Source organism: Pseudorca crassidens, chromosome 16, assembly GCF_039906515.1.
Source record: "Pseudorca crassidens isolate mPseCra1 chromosome 16, mPseCra1.hap1, whole genome shotgun sequence".
NCBI lineage: Eukaryota > Metazoa > Chordata > Mammalia > Artiodactyla > Delphinidae > Pseudorca > Pseudorca crassidens.
The window spans coordinates 76,798,859-76,823,760 of record NC_090311.1 but is presented as its reverse complement, the minus strand read 5'-3'; the positions used below and the strand labels follow the sequence as shown (position 1 = coordinate 76,823,760).

Below are 24,902 nucleotides of genomic sequence, written 5' to 3'. Positions count from 1 at the left end.
AAATAGCCATTTAGTCATTTAGACACTTGGACAACTAAGAGAGTCAGTGCCAAACCTGCCCACTTTTGTTTCAGCCCCATCCAGGGCTCAGGGCTCTTTTATCATCCCTACATCTATGTGCAGAAGATGAATCTGCTTTAGAAAAACCGGGAGAAAATTTCCTCTCTTGCTCACCCAGGTTGTCTGTTCCTCAGTGCCTTCCCAATCTACTTTAAGAAGCTAGCAGAGTTTGGGGGAAATCAGGCAGTTTAAGGAGTATGTCATGAATAGAAAAAAGGAGTGAGAGTCCAAGAAATATTATCCATGTTCCCCAATTAGTGAAAAATGTAAAGAACTAGCATTTCTTTTTCTTCTTCTTTCCCCACTACCACATATTTTGGGCTGCAATGATCTGTCACTAAGGACAGTGCTGGTGTCAACACAATTTTGACCCTTTAGCGTGCATGAGTACACAAGCCAGGCGGTATGTCTGAGGCAGAGTCCTAGGAATTCCTGCGTATTTATTCACCTCTCAGGTTTAGCTCGTTTCTTTATCTCCCTTCCACATAGTATCTATACTCATGTTGTAAATAGGCAAGATCAAGGTAGTCACACTGCCATTAGCTGAGTGGCACAGCAAAGGACATCATTTCCAGTCTGTTGGCTGACTTCAAAGAACCCACCCTATCTAGTGCTGAAGGGTTTTAGAGTCAGAGCGTACTTTGCGTTCTTAGGATTTTTAAAGTTTAGGCTTTATTCATTCTCTCTCTCTCTTTCTCTCTTTCCCTCTTCCCCACCCCCCCCCCTTGCCCCTCACCCTTCCCAAAGTAACCTATTAGTGTCTGACCTCCCCCCGCAGATCATTGTGGATTACAAATTAAGTTGCCAGTTTCTCTAGGAATAAAGAACTACATGCAATAGTGGAATTTCTAAATAGGGTATGACCGCAGCATGATTAAATGTTTGCTTCATAAATTTTTTCATAAAATATGCTTTTAAATTCTATCTGTGATTATGATAGAAGTCAAATTTGTTCTCAGTGGGCTTAGGAGTTGATTCTATATCCTTCTTGCTGTCCACAAAATGTTTCTTAGTATCACATGAGAATTGTATTCTACTGACAAGTGTATTATATTACATTAATAATTGTATCATACTGTAAAATTACTGATGACTTCTTAATATGCTTCGTGTTAACCTGGTAGTTCCCGACTCTCCCTCTGCATTTGTGGTGTATAGTGTCACCTAATGGTCAGAAGGTTCAGTGCGTGATTGCATTTCTGTAGATGGCGCTCTCAGTCAAAGCAAGCTCTAGGAGAGCATGGCATTTTCTCCTTTGTCTTTTTGTCTGCTTATTTCTTGTGTGGGACCGATTCAATATTTATGATTGTTTGGGGAGCTCCTGGCTTAACCCCATCGGACAGGGATTTAATAGTCTCTATGTTGTCATCATAATTCAAACAAAATAGTTGTTTTTTTCTGGTGTTCCCTTAGCAGTTGTATTTCAAGGAATTTCAGCATCCCGCATAAAATATATCCTATATGTGTTTTGTAAACTTTAAATTTGGGACATACTACGCTATGCATGTTGCTGCTGCTTTAATAGCCTTCGCTGTATCAAATCTTAACATCTGGAATTACCAGTGCATTTTTTGAAATTTTTATAATTTTTACAAAAACTTTTATAAAATTTATAATTTTATAAATTGTTTTCTTTTTATCCGTTTTTTTAAGTTTAAATGCTTCCCAGAATTTTCAAATCTCAAAGAATGCTTTTAGTATTTCTTACCAGAAGAGGTATAGTAGAAACCTAGGTTCTTGCCAAAATTCTGAATCAAGTACATATGTTACTTTTATTAGATATTTAAGAGCAATCAACTTGTACCTGCAGTCTAAGTTTGGGTTTTGTATATTTAGAAAGATGTGACCATAAAGTACTCTCTGATCTGGGAGGCATAGTAAAAATTCCATATTTAAGACATTTTTTTCTCTTCTCTCTGTGTGGTGGCAAATGAAGCATATTGCTTGAAACATGCCTTGTAATTTCACTGGATCCAGCTGTGCATGTTCTGGTGCATAAATACACTCTGCATTTGGAGTTCCAGTGGAGAGGAGAACACAGCTTCTTTTCCTTTCTTGTGTGACTGCAGATGTCATTGGCATTTGAAATTACAGATGCCTGTATGTTCATGTTTTAATTGCCTCTTAGAAGGCATAAACACAGTCTTTTTTGAACAGGTTTCCTAAATTAATTGGAGCATTAAAGGCACGAGAGAGGGAAGTCTTATATGAGTCCTATATATCCTGTGTATAAGTGGAGGACACCAGAAGTTCTGTAGTGCAGTCCTATTATACATGCAGCCGTATCTCATTTCACATTATTTTCTAATTACTATGCTGTGTTCCTGTCTTGACATCCTCTTAGGAGGTGGAAACCATCCCCTGCTGGTACCCTATGATACACTGACGGCCAAAGAGAAAGCCAAGGATAGGGAAAAAGCACAGGACATCCTCAAGTTCCTGCAGATCAATGGCTATGCTGTATCCAGGTAAAAGTACACCTACTCCAGTTACACATTCTCGTTATAAGACTGAATATTTAAATATCCCTGTCAGATTTAAGGCTGAAAATGAACTCAGTGATCTCTTTAAATCTTAGAGCTACTGTTTAGTATGTTCAAAATATACGTGTCAGAAACATTAATGCCCTTAGCTGTTGTGCCACATAACTGAGTTCCTTACACTTCTTATGTTAAGTCCCCATCCATCATTTAGGCAAAATCCCTAGGCAAAAATGACACTCTATTTTTCTAAATGCAACATTTTATTACATAGTAATAGTTATTTAGTACAGTTTTATATCAGGTGCAAAGTATTTTTTATAAATTAAATCTTTTTTGTTTTTACCTACAAGAATATTAGCTAACCTTGCAAATTTATCCGTATCTGTGTGTGTGTATCTATACCCATCTATATATTGCTATATGTAAAATGTTAAATATACTTCTCTCTATATAGGTATTTAACAAAATGTATTTCGTTTTTACCTTACCTTCTAACAGTCTTTGTAGATGTTGGTTTCCATTTTTCCTTTTTGCTTTTCTAGAGGATTCAAGGACCTGGAATTGGACACTCCTTCTATTGAGAAACGATTTGCCTATAGTTTCCTTCAGCAACTCATTCGCTATGTGGACGAAGCCCACCAGTATATCCTGGAGTTTGGTAGGTACCATAGTCCTATTACTAACCGCCCAGTTTTTGTTATTCTTAACATTTACAACATCAGGAGATAGAACAGCATAGACTACTGGGATGCTTGTGGTCTGCTCCCGGATGGTATAAACACTTTCTATCCATCATAATACTAATTTGAGTCTAAAAGTCAATAGGCAAACTCATTTTTAAGGATGGGTAAATTTTGAGAACTTAAAAAAAATCTAACATAATACTTTTCTCCTTAAAATGTTTATTGGCATTGATTTTTCATTTTGAAAGATACATTGGATGGACATCAGATTTTAAGGTACACTTAAATCTTTCCTTATGAAATTAATTTCTCTGCTCTTAAAAAAAAACTAAACTAAAGCTCTATGGATTCTCCAAATTTCTAGACAATGTAAAGGCCTTGAGTTTAGCCTGTGCAGCGTTACACATTTATATTAGAGTATCTGCAATACAGAATACTTGATTATTCTCTTAGAGTAAAAGGAAAGACCTCTTCCCCATCTGGCTCAGTGCCATTTAAGTACAAAAAGAACTCCTTATTTTAAATCTAAGATTCAGAACAGATCATCAAGACAGCCTCCTCTCACTTCTCTTATTTTGTGTTTATCCTCAGCATTGTTGAATTAAAATTCAAGTTGTCAGTTACTCACCTTTGTGTCAGATCCCCTTCCAGCCACTGGTTGGTATTAGGATATAAATGAGTAGAGTTTGGTCCTTTTTGAAAGGCAGTGTGCTCTGCTGGTGGTGCATCTTCTTGTTTTCTTTTCCAGTTTTAAGGTTCTCTTTCTGTTTTTGTTTTGGTTTTTTAACCCTCATTCTTTCTGTTTTCAGCCCCTTTCCTTGAGGCCCATAGTCCTAGATCCCTTAGTGATACATCAGCAACAAACCCCTCCTAACCAAGGGCTTTTTTTGCTGCTGTTTTCTTAGGATTTATATTAGTTTTCAGCACAGCATCAGATTAAAGTTTATAGAAATTCGAGCTCTGGTATTTTCTTGTTCCTGGCCCCTGGATCCCCAATATGATTAGATCCCCAATATGATTTTCTACTTGAGCATCGTCCTCTTAAAGAACCTCCCTCTTTTTCCACCTGCCTCTTTAGCTACAGTACAAATGCTATATTTTTCCTCTCTTAACCATCTTTATCATAAAGGCCAGTTATACAAACTAATCTATAATATGCAGTCTCTTTGTAACTCATCCAACAATATATTTTTTTAAATATGATAGTCACCTTGACTAGTAGCCAAATTAGTCTGAATGAAATTTGACCAAAGAACAAGCATGAGGCCATGGTGAACTTTTGAAGCTTTTATGCACAAAGTTAAGTGTTGACATTTCTAATCCACATTTAAAAGTATCTGTATGAGTAGCAGCTCTGGGATCCAGCGGTTTTTTTTTTGATGAGAGAGGAGAAGAGGGAATAAAGAGTGATCGTTTGGAAAGGGAATAAACAAAGTTTGTGCTTATGTATGGGTAGCAGAAACAGAACTTTGAAGGGTAAAATGTGTTTAGGCTTTGCTTTATTCACATTATATTCAAGTTTCTGAATAAACCTCCTAGGACAGCGTTTGTGTGTAAGGAGTGGTGAGAAGCTAACTACAGGGCAGATTCACCCACTTCACACATTTCTTTCTTTCTATAGGATAGAGAAGGTATTATGAACAGAATTCTGTGGAGAAATAAGGTTAGATTAATATAGAGCCCAACAAAATTAGTTTTTTTTTTTTTTACAATTGCTGATGTTACCTGTTCCATTTTCAGGTGGCTTTGGCAGGGCAAATTATGTACAAGAATTCTGTCAAGAGGAGAAGCAGAGTTGAGATTGTCTACACGATCATTTGTTTTCATTTTCATTTTTCATTATTACTAAAAACCAAAATTTCTGTAATACCGTCTTCTTTTATCTTACACTTTATTGCCTTTGCAGCACATCTTTAATATATTCATTCTTAAACATAGACGCATGGTGATGGTAAGAATATGCCTGTGCCTTTTTTGAAGTTTTGTATTACATCACAGATCATACTCTCTCCAAATCTTTTCACATTTTCTACAGAGGCATTTTTGTTAAAATATATAATGAAAGGACAGATATTTCCTATTTAGTTCTTTGAAATATTAGCAGATTTAGATAGGTACAAATTTCTGTCTCAATAACGTTTATATGAGAAGGTCCCTTAGGTGGATCCAGCCATTCTGCATAATATGCTTGAGAGAGTTTTAGCGCAAAAGTGATTTAGAAGAAATTGAAATTCGCAAGCATTGAAAAGCCATTATTTTCTTTTACTTATTCATGGGAAGAGCACTGTCTGATTTTACAAAGTATTACCTAAGTTCTCTAAAAGTTATCCTGAATTTATGCTTAAGATTTAATAAAGTGTATTTCAAATTGTTTATATTTCTATGTGCCAAAGAACTTTTTCAAGCAAAAGTCAGTTTGATTCTTATAAAATATGGAAGCTCTGCTTACAGATTTTACTGAAACCTTATATCCAGTTCTGAAATTCTTAGCTCTCCAATCTATTCTGCATAGCATCGTGGTTATTATAGTTTATTGCTACCTCTTTTATATGTATGAAACCTCCTTTATATGCATGAGGGAGGTAGGAAAGGCCACCTTCTAAGCTAAACGCATTCAGTCAATCAGTTCTTAACCTTGAACTCATTTTCTACACCATGGGGAAAATCCAGGGCTTTTTGCTTTGCTTATGGAAATTATCTTTTGACACCGGTGAACTTTTTTATTCTTTAGCAGAATGTTCATTTTCCAACCTAGTATTACAGCTGTGGTCCTCCCCGTCATCACAGGCACTGGCTTCCTGAAATTTTTCCATTGGTATATTAATATTAAAGGCTGTAACTTGCAGTCACACCAAGAAGTCACTATCTTTATTTAGAGGTCCGTGTTAAAATCTAACAAATTACGTTTACTTATTTTCCACTCACTTTTCTCACCCCCGGGAGCTTCTTTCTTACTGAAAGAGAATGTGGGATTTTCCTGCTAAAAATGTGGGATTTTTACTTTATTCCAGTTTCCTCCCTACTTGTCAATCAGATCTCAAAGCTACACCAGTATGTTTGTGCTTGTAACCACATGTATGGGCTGTCTCAAGAGCTCTTTAATTTTGATTTGGGTATGTTTTTAATCTTTTTTTAAATTACACAACTGAAGTTAGCCTTTATATTTTTGTGTTCAGTTTAGTGGGGTAACGCATTTAGCTATGTGTTCTAAACTTAGCATTTGGGGTGAATATCTTGCAGTGTTTGAAGTGCAACATGTACCTAAAAACTCTTCATGTCTACAGATGGTGGCAGCAGAAGCAAAGGAGAACACTTCCCTTATGAACAAGAAATCAAGTTCTTTGCTAAAGTACAGTATACAGTCCATCCTGTATTTCCTTCAATATGTTTGTTTACCAGATATACTCTTTAGATCGTTGCCTCTTTATGGAATGCACTTGTCTCCAAATGTGAATTCTACTCTAACTAAATATTCTGTGGCATGAAAATAACTGCATGGATCACGTGGGATAAATGTGCTCCGAGCACCTTTGGTCGTGCTTTAACTCGCTCTGCTCTCCGTACCGTATTTCTCAAATGACTTTATCCTCTGTGAAGTCTGACTCAGAGTTCTCTCACCTTTGTGTCAGGCAAACACCTTTGTGTTTGCCTTTATCCTATGACATAAAGGAGAAACATCTATTTCCTAACATTTGAATATTGTTCTGATTTAAAATTTTTAGATGAATATTTCTTTGTTATAGAGGAAAAGCATGAGTTAATTTATCAGTGGGTATAAGAACCTATACTATAGAATCCTTGTGGGACCTGAATCCTACTCAGAAGAGGAAAACTGAGGCTCAGAGAGGATCAATTGTTCATATTTAGAGTATATCCCATGATTTTTATTTATTCCGTTTAATACGAATTTATCAAGAATTTGCTTTGTGCACACTCCAGCCAGTACGGGAAGGAGATGAAGAGTTGCAGAGTGTCCACATTGGGTCCATTCACGTACTCAGTGTTTACTCTGAGCCTAGTCTGTGCCATGCATGGAATTATGTCCTGGAGATTCACTATCACAAAGACAGAATGCCCTTGGGAAGCTTTCCTATTTACAATATGTTTTAGTTAACCTGAAGACCTAATGATTTCCGTCCATTTCCTCTCAAAGTACTTGCATTTGGTGGTTATAGGTCATTGACAAAATGACATATTATTTTGACTGATTAATATTTGGTTTCTATTATATGTTTTCAGAGTTGTACCCTTTACTGTAAGGGAGATTTCTCTTGTCTTTTCTTTCCACCCAGTCTTGCACCCCAAATCTGTATCCGTCCTCTGAAGTCTGTCTTGGGCTGCACATTGCTGGTTATCTGTTCTGCTAGGATGTAATCGCCCTTGAGAACCCGTGATCAGAAGTGCTGTATTCATGGCCTCTAATCACACGTTTAAAATACATTCTTGTATTTCATTGCCTGTGCACTCAGCGCCCCTAGTGATTTTGTTTGCAGATGCATGCCTAATGTGGCTTGATTTCTACTAAGTCTGTGATTCATTCATTCACATATTTATTGAGTACCTATTATATGTCAATCACTAAGTTCAGGCAGTGTCACCACTTCCTAGGAAGATCACTAAAAGCTTTTGTATTCCTATTATTAAAAAATATACCTACCTTGTAGGGGAAAAATGTATTTAGACAGGCTTGAGTCTAAATACTGGTAATGCCAGTTATTATTACTTTTTTCATTTATTTATTCAACAAATATTTATCTAGCGCTTGCTACAGGCTTGCAACAAGGTCCTGAGCGCTGGTGCATCAGTGGTAAATGAAACAGAACAAGCAGTAGTCATAGAGGCCAGGAGAGGGCTTTAATGGGAAACAAACCCAGAAATGTTTCTTTCTCTTGTGTGCCTTAGAGACCCTTAGGGAGAGAGACTAACCCCAAAAATCATACATAAAAAATATAAAATTGCAAATGATGTTCAAAGACCAGAGGATACAGGGAGTTTATCTAGTTGACAGGCCAGCAAAGGCTTATCTGATGAAGTACCACTGCACTGAGGCCTGCAGGAGGAGTGAAGTGAGTAGGTTATGGGGTGTGGGGAGAGCGTCTCAGACAGAGTGAATGGCAGGCACAAAGCCTGTGGACGGAGGAGGGGGAGGAATTGACCAACAGCCATCAGGATTAGAGGGCAGAATCGGGAGGTGGGCTTTGACAGAGGCCAGGTAAGAGCTTTGTGCAGGTAGGTAAGCGGCAATGTGACTGAGTAAATCATTCACTTTCTACATCTCAATTTAATACCTAGAAATCAGGGATGATGGCCGCTACCGTACAGAGTGGTTACTGGGATACATGAAATGATAGCATGTCAGTTACAATCCTCAGACATGCTAGAGACTCAGTAGAAGGTCATCACTGATTATTTCTGAACCTTTCAGGCACGGAACTACATGATGTGAAAATATTAAGACTGTTTCATTTTGAGAAAATATTGAGGCTAATTTCAAACCATTGAAAATCTGATGTGTTTTTTTTTATAATTACACACATGCGCACACACACACACAGACATACATATAGGGACTGGAGACAGCAGAGTGAGACTTAGGAGAGGCGTACTTTGAAATGGTGCTGACTGGCATGGCTGTGGATATGGGGGACTTATTGCATGTGGACAGAACTCTGGCTGCTCTAAAAACTCAGCACTCATTCATCCCCCAGAAGAGTCCACTGTGTAGATCTGTTTTCTTTTCCTTTCTTTCAGGTTGTTCTTCCTTTAATTGATCAGTATTTCAAAAACCATCGTTTATACTTCTTATCTGCAGCCAGCAGACCTCTGTGTTCTGGAGGACATGCATCAAACAAAGAGAAAGAAATGGTGACTAGGTAAATAGCTATGAAAAATAAAGACCGTTGTTTAAGTGCATTTCCTTTTGAGAACGAGCATCTCAGGTTCTTGAAGCAGGATCACGCAAAGAGTTCCCACCCATGTTCCCCGGCCCCTGGCCCCTTGGAATCAAACACTATGAGAAGGATGGTTTTGGCAAGTTAATACATGTGTTCTAGATGTTGAGTTTTCTTATATTTTACTGCTAAATGTAACGCTGAGTAGAAGGAACAAAATACCCAATACAGAATCCACAAGTAGAGGCTGGAGAGGCATCAGTGCATTCGTAGTTTTTGTTAAATGATACTTTTTAACATTGGATTCCTGAAAATGTATTCAAATCGAATGTTTTTGCCAGCCTGTATTTTTCAGCAGAATCTCATTTTCAGAAATTATAACTTCAAATTTTAAAAAATTATGAGCCACCTTGGGATAAAATGAAGTAAACATATACACTTTTTAAAGTTTTCTGCTCACACCAGTCAAGCCAGCATCCTAGCAGTGCTTTCCTATTTCTCTTTAAACCCAAGTATTCTTTGGAGATCTATTTGTGATTCTGCTGAGGATTTCAAGTTTGAGTCCTCAAAATTCTGCCAGCACTTAGTATACATGAGAATCAATTCCTGAGAAAGCCTTCTGTATTACATTGCACAGGAGTCCAAACCAACTTTTAGATTGTATTTGAAAAACATTTCTATAAAAATGAGTACCCTGTATAAAGTAGAATACAGGCTTTCCTTGGTCTTGACATTTTTTAGTTATCTATTGCTGTTTAGCCGTATTATCACAAGTTTAACATCTTAAAAGAATATGCATTTATCCTTTCACAGTATCTGTGGATCTGTCATCAGAGGCTTGCCTGGGAAACAAACCTCTTTTTTATTTTCTAAAGACTTTTTTTAGAGTAATTTTAGATTCATAGCATAGACTTGACTTTAATGATATGTTGAATGGCAGTGCAGTATCAGCCTATTGGACAGGGTGAGATGACATTGAATGTAGACTGTTCCCAGAGGGTTAAGAGGAAGTAAGATTCCTGCGGGGCATAGCACTGGGGGTGGGATCTTAAGCTCATCTCTTTACTCAAATTTATTGTCTAATTGGTTGTCTACCAACAGGTAGATAGCCAATCATGTGATGTAAGATTGCAGCAGCATTAAAAATGTTTCCAAACTTCTTCAAATAATAAAGCTTCCTGTGAATTTGATAAAATGGATGACAGTTAAAATAACAGAGAATCCATTCCAGTAACTCACTTTGTTTCCACCAACTGTGTTACCAGAAGGAAAGGGAAGGAAGAGCTACTTTCCAAGATGCAGATAACCCCCTCCCCTTCCCCACTATGGCGTGGCCCTCCTTCCGCCTTCCCTAGGGGAGAGAGAGACCCATCTCTCCTCGTTTCACACGCGCACTCATCCACACCACTGGCCCCGTTGTTCCCCTGTGGGTGGTGAGTGCTCACAGTAGCTGGAAAACGCCGCAACACCAAGTTATCATTAAACGCTGTGGAACCAAGGCTACTGCAAAGTCTCCTAGTCTTTCCTGGCCAGTTAACCTTTTGTAACAGAAACTTTGTTCCTAGAGGGCGTTGTTAATTTAATCACATTCATTAACATAAATCAAAATACAGTTGGAGAATACAGGGGAAAAAATGAAAAAAAATTATGCAAGCTCTGCTCTTTCCCTCCCCCTTTTATTGTGTCTTGTTTTCGCCATTCATTTTTCAGTTTTACTCTAAGAACTGTTCACTAACTACAGAAGTAACTAATTCTCCTTTACCAACTATATCCCTCATAGAAGAAATCAGAAGAACATCACGATTCTGTGCTAGCCTCCGTTGATGTAGTTTTGGGGCCTTTAATAACACTGCCCCAGTTTTTAATGATTTCATCTTCAATTTTTTTCTTCACTTCTTGGAAAGAGGGTTGGTAAGTTTTACTTCTCCCACTAGCACTTCCGCAAAAGGGAATGTATGCCATTAAAATTTAATGTATGCCATTAACATTCCAACACACAGGAATGAGAGACATAACAACAGAAGTAACTGATTTCTTCACAGTACTTTAATGCCAAACATAGCTAGAATTTATCCTCAGAAAAAAATCAGAGTTGAAAAATGAATAAAGTGATGGTAAATAAGTTATGGTACATGTTGTCCAGTCATTAAAATGGTGATGGGTACAAATACATGATAACTTAGGAAAATTATCACTTAAAAAATAAAACATCTGTTCAAATAGTATTGATTTGGATTTTTTAAAAGAACGTAAATTTTTATGTATAGAAAAGTACTGGTAAGGAATAAATTTAATGTTAATGGTGGTTTTCTTTAGGTAGTGCATTGTAGATTTTATATTACTATTTTTATGTGTTTTCCAAGTTTTTAAAATGAAAAAATCTTACTTTAATAATCATAAAGATATGTTTTAAAACAACCACCATCACTATCACATTAACAAAGACAAATTAAATAATTTGTTTGGCATGTTGAAACGGAATCACTGAAATTTGTAAATCTCTGATTTCTTACTACTTCAGTTAAATATTACTTCAATGAGTAAAATACGTAACAAATACGATAAAACAGGTTTAAAAAAAGAACTGGCCCTGCTACTGTGAATAAACAAACATACCTGTATACACGTGATGAGCATTGCCATGATCGTTTTAATTTGTATTTAACAGTTGGGTGTAGCAGTAGTTATGTGGATCTAAATTAATTTCTCCACAGTTAAAACCAGGTTGTTCCCATTAGTTGTTTAGAGACCTCCTGGTACTAGAAATTAGGTATCGAGCATTTCCTGTCTACAGTCAATATTCTCCTGTCCACAGAGGTGAGTGAGATGGGGCATCTGCACTCCAGGAGTATACGTGACAGTGGCTAAGTATATGGGAATAAATATTGTTCCAGCAGCAGAAAGCTGAGCGGTGCTCTAGGAGTCAAAGTAAAGTAAGAACCCCTTAGATGGGTATGGGTGGGCTGGAGATATATGGAAGTCATGACATTCAAAGCTGATCTTAAAAAATACGTAGGTCAGAGATCAAGAAAAAGGTATATTTTTTAGGTAACAACGTACAGCGTAGAAGCTGGTCATTTAGGAGAAATATAGGTTATGTAGATTCATGATGGAACACTGTAATTGAGAGTAACTGTCAAAATATCTTTATTCTTTTTACTTAATTCATTAGCACTAAGAAGCCATTGACGCTTTTTAAATAGAAGAATGAGGACAGTCTGGGAGCATAAGTAGGATTGATAAGAGTAGCATGGCTGGGAAGCCATGGCAGGCGTTAGGAGCTATGGCAGGGATGCAAGCTGTTGTAACAGAAGTGCTGCTTCCAGTAGGTGGTGCTACCCGTGGGTTTGTTCAGCAAGTATTCTGAATGCCCCGTGGGTACAAGGTGCTGTCCTAGGTCTGAGGATAAACACACAGATACAACAGCACAGTTCCCAACTTTAATGGACTTAAAAGGATAGCTGAGGAGACACATACATATAGAGCTAACCATGAACTACGTTGTGATGAGTGTAAATGGGCCATATATAAAGTGCTGGGAGTGCACAGGAGATGTAAATGCAGAGAGGGGCTGCGTCTGAGAAACACGGAAGAGGGAAGGTAAGCATGCCTCGGGAATGAGTCCTATCTCAAGTAGAAAGGAGGAGGCCAACCTGGGGCTGAAGTTTCAGTGTTGAGTGGTTGGAACAATATTGATCTCACTAGCAAAAACAAGAAACTTCAGAAGAACTAGTTTTGAGAAGAAGAGTTTAAATTTGGTTAAAGTGGTACCATATGGAAGGATAAAGTACCAACAGGTCATTCAGCTGGAGCTATCCAGCAGAAAGTGGGAAGTAGGTGTTTGGTGTTGGAGAGATCAGGGCAAGAAATGACATATTTGGGGATAATCTATACCCATCTCCTGCTCGAAGCTCTGAAAGCAGATGAAACTAAGGGAGAATCGGGGAGAAGCTGAAAGGTCTGAACCAAAACTTGGAGAATTATTACATTTCCAGGGTTTTCAGAAGTGGATCTTTGAAGAATAGAGAGAACAATTAATTAGAGAGGAGGTGGGAAGTAATACTGTAAAACAGAAACCAGAGTTTCACAGATTTAAGTAGTTAATGATGCCAAGTACTGTGGAGAGCTAGCTCTCCAGGATGGAGACGGAAAAGGAGGTTATTAGATTTGCTACTTAGAGGGTACTGAGAACTTCAAAAGAGTGTTTTTCAGGAGAGCGATGAGGTGGAAAGCAAACTCACAAGGCAATGAGTCAGGGAGGAAACTGCAGAATGAATTCTTAAGAATGTTAATAATGAAGGAATATAGAGAAAGGGGATAACGGGATTATGGAAATTGTCTTTAGAAAAACTACAGGCCAAAGTTTATAATAATCAAACCTTAGAGTCTGCACAGAAGCTACACCCTGAAAGGGGGTGGCACTGGAAGGGAGAGAGATACGATTTGTCTCTTCTTAGGACCTAGCTTTCTATATATCTGTATGTCTCTCTGGTGGCACATCTGTTACTAATTAGGAACACCTAGAGTTGGGAAGCAGCTGATATCACAAGAAGTCATTTTTTTCGGAGAGATTCTCAACATAAATGTGCTCAGGATACAGAGCAATTCTGTTTCCTATCACCGCAAAGCGCCCCGGGTCTAGATTAAAACATAATTCTAGTATTATAAATTCATAATTCAAATTCATAGGTTAAAAACGTAATCCTAGTATTATAAATTCAACGTCGCAGAATGTTTCACTCTGGATACTAGAGAGTGTCAGCGAGTAAGAGGTAAAAGATGTCGCTTAAAATAGACTAGATTCCAAGAATCCAAAGTGTGTACAATTCTAAGATGTAATCACTCTTTACATGGAGACAGATCCCTGTTAACACACAGAAAGCTCAGTGAATGAGGGCACCTGGAGAAAGTTGCTTTTGTTTTATTGTCTTTGTTCATTTCAATTATAGCCTAAAGATAAATAATGCTGCTCTGGGGTGGGGGGGGGGGCTAAAGTCTAATCTTACCTCTAACATCTACTTGAATAGATCATTGTTTGAAAAATATTTAGCACTGATAAGAGATTTCCCAAGACCTCGAAGTCACTTAAGCACTTGCAGATGAATGTCTTCTTGGAAAAGCTACCCCATGCCCTGTATAATTAATTTTCACCAATACGTTATTTCACATTGTTACCGAAGTGAGAGATGATGGCCAAAGCCTACTGTAATAAAAGTGGTCCACAAAAGTGGTCCACTGTAATGAAAGTGATCCTGACTCCTTTCTCCCATTCTGCCGTGAGCAGTTGCCACCATTGATTCTATGGCATAGAGCCTGTCTCCCCAGTCCTGACGAGTGTACATCTGCACACTGCTGGTGATGGGAAAGCTTTGCAAGAGAGGATGGGGCAGTGAGGACATAGCTGTCATCATGATTGGGAAAATCAAGCTGAGTGTGGGGGGTTGCTGTACAAATGGATTTTCAAGGTTAGGGCTTTGGTAAGTTCTGGCTGTGGACCACCGGTGCTCTCTGAGGGTTCAGAAGACTGTTGGATAGAAGTGAAAAGAGTGTCAGTTGTAATACGGGAGGTTAAGTGTCCTGGTAGATATTTGCAGATGGCCCCTGACTGGGAGGGGACTTCTTTGAGCTTGGGTTGGGAGTGGTGAAGGAACACGTGGTGTTAGAAAAGGCTTCTTGGAGTAAACATGTCTGAGCTGAATCCTGAGGGATGTTTAGAAGAGATTATAGCATGAAACTGAGTGTTCCTAAAAATAGGGCCCAGCAAGAAAGCCACCAGACTGCCTGGTGACAGACGTGACAGGACAAGAACGGGTATTGTCCAGGCTCTGGGCTGTGATCCAAGCATTAGTGCGTACCAATGCCATCATGTTGAGTGCTGGGCCCCCTTATGTGGAATCTCCCGTTGGTGACCACCAGGAAGGACATGAAGACCCAGGAACTTAGTCTAGAGGAAATAAATGTTCAAGTCATGAATTAGCATTAGAAGCCCTTTAAGTTATCACATATGTATCGTTTTTCTCTGAGGGATTATCAGTTGTTTAAATTCTCTCTCTAGTTCATTGTGTTCAGATTCACTGGATGCTTTGGTATATGTGTAAGGGGTGTGGTCAAGGTCAGGGAGAAGGAAAGGCCAAATGATAAAACATACTAAAAGTAAACATTTTATGCCCAAAGCACCATACTTCCATTGTTAAATGATATCCATAACAACAAATTTCTAGAACCTCAGTAGTACTTCGGGGCAGATAAAATTAAAGTTTTCTCCTTGTGGTTTTCTAGTAGTTATGTTCTTACGGGGTTCATATAGATTGCTTTTATATTAATTAGCTTTGCTTTCAATTTTTTTTTGGTTCCTTATAATATGTGCTTTTTTAACCATGTTTGTTAAAGATATGCACTCAAAGACTCTTTCTTTAATATCTTTACTCCACATTCTGCTCAGATAATTGATTCTTTCTGCGTGACATCATGTTGCTTTTTTCCGGCTCATATATCAGCTGTTTATTTTTCTTTTTTTCTTCTTCTTCTTTTTTTTGTTTTATTTTAATTTAATTTCTCCCTGTCTTTTCTACCTTCCCTTCCCCTTTTCCCTTTTCTCTTTTGTTTTTCTTTTGTCTTCAGCCTATTCTGCAAACTTGGAGTTCTTGTCAGGCATAGGATTTCACTATTTGGTAAGGAGACCCTTGAACAAATACTAGCATGGCCATCACTTGGTTTTCTTTGCCATTTTTGCACTGTGTTGTGTGCTGCTATGTTGCATGAATGCATGTTTGCATGGCTGGATGCATGGTCGTCATAGGCCAAGGTAAGGTCCTCAAGGTTGTTTATAAGTAGCGTTACCTATGGTGAAACTGAAGACTGTAACTTTATATACTAGTCCAAAGCACACTTGAAAATCAAAAGGTTATATTATTAAAGGCCAAATGAATGAAAATGGCAGCTTCTGCCGTATTTTATTTCAGAGGGGTGAAGCCAAACTGGGCCTCTGAATTTGTGTTTGGTTATCTCTTATAGATAAAGTAATGAGCTGTTATACACCAACAATTTTTAACTGCACTCTTTTAATGCTCTTGACTGCAGATTTGCATGTCGACTGTATTCCAGACACTGGAGCTTCGTAGTAGAGACAGTGAGGCCTGGATTTGGCAAAAGCGACTTTTCTAGCACCCCTCACCCCATGGTAGTCAGTTTTTGTTCATTTCTGAGAATTCACGTAGCTGAAAGTCATGTTCCCAAACACTTGCTTTCAAAGAGCCTTGCAGGGCGGTCACTCACTTTCCACAGACTCTCCTTGCCGTGGGGCTTTAAGACTTCATAGCAGTCGGCAGAGTTTATGTCTTACGCTTTCCTGCATCCGGCTTCGTAACTGCCAAGGCAAATTTTAGCTCAATGCTCTATAGGTTTTGAGACAGCGTCGGGGTGACTTCAGTAAGAAAACATTGAGTGTACTGATAGAGATGTTATAAGTCCCATTCCATTCACAGGAAAACCTAAGGATTAAGTCATTTCTATAAAAGCCACAGTGGATAAGCTGAGAACTAGGTACATGTACGTGTGTGTATGTGTATATATATGCAAATAACTTTTACATTCTTTACAATTTTTGAGAAATGATAGTTTCTGGATATGACTACTTAATGCTGTATTTGCTTTCTAATATTGTTCTATCCAGTATTTGGGTGTTTTTAAGATATATTTCTCATAAATTGCCTGAGTTCTTGCATTATTGTTTCAGTTATCCAAAATTAACGGGGAAATTGTCTTCAGAAAGCTCTCCTAAGTTGGCTGGCTTTTGTTTGACTTCTCTTCCTCGTAGAAAAACTTCTATGAAAATTGTTCAGACAGAGCTTTTGTATACTCCTTAACCTTCTCATGATGGAGGAAGGCTCTGATGGGGACCCCATAAAAATACTTGCTGTTGTGCTCTCTCTAGCTTCTTACCTGTTTTAACTTCTTGGTTTCCCATGTTTTGCTATAATTTTATTTTTAAAGTTTTTGAGGCATTCCATGCATACGACAGAGTACACAGATCTTGAGAACAGCTTGATGACATAGCTTGATGAGATTTTACATGTATCTGCCCGTTTTCTCAGGTCGAGACACAGAACATTTTCAGCATCCCAGAAGCCTGCCTTGTGCCATTTTGCGATTTATAACCCTCTGCAGAGGAACTATATGTAAACTAATCTACTGGTCTACTGATGTAGACTTCCATTACCATGTATTAATTGTACCTGTTGTTTAATCTCTCTTTTCCCTTTGAGTATATTAAGGGTTCAGTAGTTGAAGATAAATGCATAATATAACTTGTCATACCAGTCAGAGGAGAAGAACTGGATTTTAACATTCATTCCGTCTCTCTGTGATTCTTGTATTTCATTTAGGAATCATTGCATGTTAAATCCCTTTGCCTTTAAATACTATTATTTTTAACAGGAATTTATTGGAGAGCTACTGTGTATCTTTATCTCAAAAGCATATTTTAATGCAGTCTTTATATTATTCTAGTGTCTTATTATTGTTTCAAATTTGCTTAGGCATTTGCCTGTAAAACAATACAGACTTCAAGAAGCTTTTATTAATCAAACATACTCTAATACAGACTTGTCAAAGTGTTAGCATGTTAAGTCTTAGACACGTAAACTTTACATGTTACAGTTACAGCGTGGTTTTAGATGTTAACATGATGTCCTGGAGAGAATAATGGGCTTTGAATCAGAAAACCTGTATGTAAGTCCTCTATTTGCAACTAAACCAGCTGAATGATTTGGACAAGGGACTTAACTTCTCTGAACCTTTGTTTTTTGGTTTGTTTGGTTTTTTTTCATTTTTAAACTAGATTAAAATAACTACTAACTTTAGAGATCTATTGCATGTATAAAATCTCATATGACATGATGAATGTTGAAGTGCTATGTAAACTGTAACAGTACAGCTTTCAAATCTAAGGTATTCTTAGTCTTATTTCTACAGCTTTTATTTAGATAAATCAAATTACATACGCACTAAACTAGGGAACTTGGTTATTTAAAATACATGCGCCATGAAGCCTTTATAATCTAGCCATTTCCAGATCGAAGCAGAAGTTGTATAATCCAAGTATTTACTTTTTGATATATCAGTTATACCGTTGTGGATTTTCCTGAAGAGAGAGAGACCTAACAGCATATGTACAGTGGTCTTTTGTAAATACATAGACATATTAATCTCTTTTATTTTTTCTTTCGCCCTGCCTTTACATTATTTTTTTTTTTTCTGTATTCTGGCAGACATTAACTGATGATCAAAATGTTTTTCCTGTGCTTAGTTCAGAAAATTGTTTCATGACCTAGCCTAAGAATAAAGTAAGGCAGAAGTGAAAGTTGAGGTTAACAAAGAAATACTTGGGCTTCGTGTCAAGGAGCAAAAATACAGAAAGAGATACATTAACCAGAAACATGTCAGCAAGGTGGGATTGGAGACAAGAGGGAAGCATTAAAATAAACTAGATGAGCTTCTCTGGTGGCGCAGTGGTTGAGAGTCCGCCTGCCGATGCAGGGGACACGGGTTCGTGCCCTGGTCTGGGAAGATCCCACATGCCGTGGAGCGGCTGGGCCCGTGAGCCATGGCTGCTGAGCCTGCCCGTCCGGAGCCTGTGCTCCACAACGGGAGAGGCCACAACAGTGAGAGGCCCGCGTACCGCAAAAAACACACAAAAAACAAAAGTCAAAATTCTTGTCCTGGTGGTGGTCGTTGTGGGGAGCTGAGTATGATCAGTAATGGAATATTTATTCCAAGGTGTCTGCCAGATTGTAGCTGTTCAGAAATTTTTCTGATATGTAAAGTGAGGATTCCCCAAACTTGAACTTCTATATTTATGTATATCTTTTATCTACTTTAAAATATTTTCTCTATGTTGAAGCACACGAAGAATTAAAGAGAGATGAGTCATGTTTTTATTCCTCATATATTCTTTTGAAGGTGTGTAAACCATTTCCTTTTATCTTAGAAAAATGTAGGGTTTTAAAAAAGGGGAACAAGCCATATTCCCTACAGAACAGTAGTTCTGGGGTATCTATTAAAATACTTTATAGAAAAAATTAGTAAGGAAGATAACATCTATTTTATATTAGGCTTCCCTTTTGACTTCTGAAATGCTTGTGATTGCAAGTTGGTGCACGCTTGTATTTTGGAGAATCAGGGTGGGGTAAGACGCAGGCAGGTTGACAAGGAATAAGGATCCCATTTGCCGTTTTCAAGGACACATTATTGACTAACGAAATATTGCTTTTAATCCTACCATTTTCGCCCACTTATGCTAAGTGAAAATTCTGTCTTTCTAACTGCCTAATTTTAAAGCATTTAGAGGATACTTAAGTCCTACTATTATAGCCTATTTTTAGACTTTCAGTCATTTGCAGGGGAAAGAGAATCTGCTAACCAGAGCTGCAGCAGGGATAGTGATGGTGGCACAGGTGGGTGTGTATCAAGACTTCTTAACGGCTTTCTTTTTACATGTGAAAATGAATCGAATGCCTTAATGACATTCATTTTGTGCATTCTTTCAGCAACCAGTTTTGTGTCTGCTGTGTGTGAACATTCTCTTAGCCTGTGAGGATAGAAAAGTGCAGATTTCTTTCCCTCTCTGCTGCTACCACCCCATGCCAATCTACAGGTGTCTCTTACCTGTATGCCTCCATGAACGTACTCACCCTTCTCTTAGAATTCCCTCTTGCCCTTCTAAACTGTGCCCCAAAGCAATCATATCTCTCCCCCTCCCCAACCAAAAACCAAAACAGAACAACAAAATGGTCTCATCACTGAATACACTCCTGTGGAGCCAGTGGCTTCCCATTTCTCTGTAGTAAAGATCAGAATTCTTCATCTGGCCACAGAGTGTTTGATAGTCTGTCCCCTGTGTACCCTGCATCCTCATTTCCCAGCATGCTCTGACTTCCTCATGATGCCTCAGCTTAAGCAGCCTTCTCTCTGCTTCATGAAAATGTATTCCTTTCTGCCCAGGGCCTTTGCACATGCTGTAATAACTGACGGAGATGGGATCCCATACACCACATGCCCCTCTCCAGTCCCTCACACCCACAATGGGGTTAACTACTAATCCTTCACATTTCAACCCAAATAGTATTCTCTCAGGAAAACCATCCCCAACCTCCCTGATTATACTCTCTCCTTCTACTATTATAACTTTCTCATAACTCTGCATACTTTTCCTTCATCTCACTGATGATGTTACAAGGTTAACTTCTTTCTCTGGCCCAAAACTCAGCCCTTCAAGGGCTTATATTTGTATCCTCAGAGCCCAGCAGGAAGTCTGGTGCGTAGTGGCTCTTTTATAAATATCTGATGACTGAATTAATCAACCAACCAGGTCCTACCTTTAAGAAGTCTACAGTCTAACAGAGAAGATAGATAAGTCAGCAGATGCTTACTACAATGAGACGAGTGCTATCAATTTGGAATTTTCTTACATTCATGAATAACCCAGACTTTACATTTTTTTCCTTGAGAATATTAGGAAAAATATAATATCCACTTATGTCATAGTTTATGAGAATCACATTTTTAAAAAATTCCTTAAGTGGTCCATGAAAACACTTAGGGCACTTACATTGAAAAGGAAGTAACACATGATTAATGACTTTTCAAACAATCATTAAACTCTACCAGCAATGATACTTTCAGTTCGAGGAACTATTTGAGAAGGCTGGCACAAAATAGTTATCATTTAGAGGCCTTTTCTACTTATCTGTTTTCTGGTGAGTTTTTTTTTTTTTTTCAATTTTTAAATTTTTAAAAAATTTTTATTTTTTTAGCATCTTTATTGGAGTATAATTGCTTTACAATGGTGTGTTAGTTTCTGCTTTATAAGTGAATCAGTTATACATATACATATGTCCCCATATCTCTTCCCTCTTGCATCTCCCTGCCTCCCACCCTCCCGATCCTACCCCTCTAGGTAGTCACAAAGCACCGAGCTGATCTCCCTATGCTATGCAGCTACTTCCCACTAGCTATCTATTTTACGTTTGGTAGTGTATATATGTCCTTGCCACTCTCTCACTTTGTCCCAGCTTACCCTTCCCCCTCCCCGTATCCTCAAGTCCATTCTCTAGTAGGTCTGCATCTTTATTCCCATCTTGCCCCTAGGTTCTTCATGACCTTTTTTTTTTTTTTACATTCCATATATGTGTGTGAGCATACGGTATTTGTTTTTCTCTTTCTGACTTACTTCACTCTGTATGACAGTCTCTAGGTCCATCCACCTCACTACAAATAACTCAGTTTCGTTCCTTTTTATGGCTGCGTAATATTCCATTGTATATATGTGCCACATCTTCTTTATCCATTCATCTCTTGATGGACACTTAGGTTGCTTCCATGTCCTGGTTATTGTAAACAGAGCTGCAATGAACATTTTGGTAGAGGCCTTTTCTACTTTCCTGTTTTCTGGTGAGTTTTTAACATAGCAAGACAGTTAATTGTCTAGAGACACCCAGATTTACTGGAGAATTTCCAAATTTGATGACAGACAGATTCCTAGGAATGCCTGGAATAAAGGAAGCATTTTGCAACATTATGAGTATCAAACTCCAGCATTCCTTCTGGTTGACCTCAGTGACCTTAGAACATCATTAATACAGCTCCCACATTAGCCTCAGGAATACTGGACAAGTGTTATCATGTGCTTAAATGAAACAATAGCTCTTGTTAAAGTATTTGTTTTTTCCTCTAGACGAGTATGAATGATTAAACTGGTACCTAAATCTTAATGTTAATTTTAAGAGTTTTAATAGTAAATAAAGTAATATAGTGAATTCTATCAATTGGTATCTCTCCCTGATTAAAAAATTAGTGGAATAAGTTTATGTTGACTCTTCTGTTATCCCCGACCCCAAACCCTCTTCATGTGTTTAAATGAGGGGCTATCTTGTATCAGGAGACATTAGAAAATTAGTACAGTCATCCCTCCTTATCCACAGGCCCTGCAACCATGGATTCAACCAATCGGGGATCAAAAATATTTTTTAAAAAATTCCAGAAAGTTCCAAAAAACAACACTTGAAATCGCCATCCTTCAAAAATACCTGCATAGCATTTACTTTGTATTATGTATTTTAAGTAATCTAGAGATAATTTAAAGTATAAAGGAGGATGTGTGTAGTTTATATGCAAATACTATGCCATTTTATACAAGGGACCTGAGCATCCTTGGATTCTTGGTGTTGGGGGAGAGTCTTGGAATCAATCCCCTGCGGATACTGAGGAATGACTGTATGTGTTTGTATTATCCCTAAAAAGGTTCACGTTGTGCTCGTGTTGTTTAATAGGACACGTATAATGAAAGGAAAGTCATTTAAAGCACTAAGAATCTCTGAGGATAGTGCATATGTGAGAACTGAACGTGTCACTATTTTGAGAATGTCATGGTTTAAATTTAAAAAGCACAATCTGTTAGAAAATTATATATAACTTTATGTCAGTAAGCCTGAAGGTTAAATAAAATGGATGATAGTCAAGGAAAATAGGAGAAATAAGTAGCACAATCTGCTACTTTAAAAAAATTTTTATTTTATATTGGAGTATAGTTGATTAACAATGTTGTGTTAGTTTCAGGTGCACAGCAAAGTGATTCAGTTATATATATACATGTATCTATTCTTTTTCAAATTCTTTTCTCATTTAGGTTATTACAGAATGTTGAGCAGAGTTCCCTGTGCTATACAGTACGTCCTTGTTGGTTGTCTATTTTGAGTATGGTATTCATCACTAGAGGATCCTTAAGGTCTTACCTAACTTAAAGATTCTGTAGTTTTATGACAGTGTGTATGATAAAGGCAAGAGTTTCCTGGATTAGAGTTGCTATAAACTAATTCTTATCAGACTCAGAATGAAAATAATATATAATATTATTTGAAAATAATAATGAAAATAATATCAGAAGATCGTATTAGAGAGATAGATACTTCTTTCATTTCAACGTATTACTCTGAGAGAATTTCCTGACTTTGAGACAAATGAATAGAATATGTAATATATATTCTAAGTTTAACTGAAACTTCTCACCAAGTTAGGGACTCAGTAATTTTATTCTTTTCAATATCACTGACTTCAGAAGTAATAAAATCTTTGACAGCCTTCAATTTCTGTCTCTTCATAATTTTGAGAGAAATTTGCATCTTCTAGCATAATTTTATTTCACGTTATTAATAAGGATTTTTCCAAGATTAATCATTTCTTCAAAGAAGAAAATATATAATGAGATATTGTGTCAAGAGCCATGCTAGAAAAAGTAAAGAAGAAGAATAAAAATTAGAATGACTGTTACTGTTTTCCCAGAAGAGAGAAAGTCAACATTCTGAGAATTCTCAATAAATCAGATTATAAAACAAGTGGTACGTGATATATCAAATTTTGGATGACATTGAAAACTCCTGAATTATAGAAATCTTATATTAACCACAAAACGGTTTGGGATTAAGATACAAGAAGGATATTTTGGCTCTTAACAGCGTTAGCTTTGTTATTTTTATTATTTAGAGAGTTGTATTATTTTGTGAGAATTGGTAACAATGTTTTTAAAAACCCAGTGCTTGCTGTATGTTGTTATTAGATTCAGGTATGAGCTGTGATTTTAATTTTGTACCTTTTATGCTTACACACACACACACACACACACACACTGATGCAAACATACAATCTTAAAGATAAATAGGCAATCCGTAAGTGGTTCCCTAAGTGTTTAGAGGTGATGAGAGTTATATTTGAAGACAAAGAAAGTAGCTTGAACCTTGGAAAAAAATGTGAGTTGAAGGTATCAAACTTTTGGTTTTTATACTGCTCAGAGCAGTTAAGAAATTATATATAGTTAAGAACGTGAAAAAATACAGTCATCACCTTAAAATGTTACCATCTTACTAGGCTTTGTCTAGCCCTTCCTGTGCGTGACTGACATTCCTGATTATGGCGATCTGGAGAGCCTTTCGAAGGACCATATCCAGGTTGCTATTTTATTTAAAAGCCTTACTACCTACTTTCTCTCTTCAAGACTAACCATTAGTTTAGGCATTTATACATGCCCATAAAATTGATACTTTTGCTGGTCCATACATTCAAATGCTGAAGGTTCAGTTAATACTGTTACTGCATTCCTTAGGGTCCTTTCTCCACCATTTTTTACAATGAGATGTTTCCACTTAAAGTTGTACTATATCTGCTCTGGAGTGTACCAAAGTGTGTCAACTGATACAGCTTACAGTGTTGTGACTGACAATCACAGGAATCTCATATTCACCACACACATTTTCATTTGACCCACAGAACTTGTCTGGCCACTGGTGCCCTTTCCTACTGCTTTTACTCATACTCCAGTCACTCCACAAGTATTTAATTGAGCTCCTGCTCTAAATCAGGCACTATTCTAGGTGCGGAGCTGCATCAGGGAACAAAGGAAACAAAAATCACACCTCACTGATTCACTTTGTTATACAGCAGAAACTAACACACCATTGGAAAGCAATTATACTCCAATAAAGATGTAAAAAAAAAAAAATCACACCTCATGAGCTTATACAAAAGGAAGTTTAAAGAACCCCAGACCTCCTTTTGGAAAAAGGCATGGATAAGCTCAGTACAAAGTACAAACACTGGTAATCTGTATGAAGAGACAGTATGACTGTGAGTTTTAGGAAGAGAGTGAGGGACCAGCCTGTCTGATTTGGTGCTGAATTTGGTGGCATGAGACGCATAGGCATCACTTTGTATCCCCTCTCCCTCCTGGGCCTTCC

At 37.6% G+C, this 24,902-nt stretch overlaps 1 protein-coding gene across 1 annotated transcript in view; it reads left to right on the top strand.

Annotated features, from left to right (window-relative positions):
• RYR2 (ryanodine receptor 2) overlaps positions 1-24,902 on the top strand; it is a 721,598-nt gene that overhangs the window by 554,901 nt on the left and 141,795 nt on the right. Inside the window, exons 59-63 of the mRNA XM_067710999.1 lie at positions 2,405-2,528; positions 3,086-3,201; positions 6,511-6,575; positions 8,978-9,099; positions 15,739-15,788. Coding sequence (XP_067567100.1) covers positions 2,405-2,528; positions 3,086-3,201; positions 6,511-6,575; positions 8,978-9,099; positions 15,739-15,788 — 477 coding nt within the window. The remainder of the gene's footprint in view (positions 1-2,404; positions 2,529-3,085; positions 3,202-6,510; positions 6,576-8,977; positions 9,100-15,738; positions 15,789-24,902) is intronic.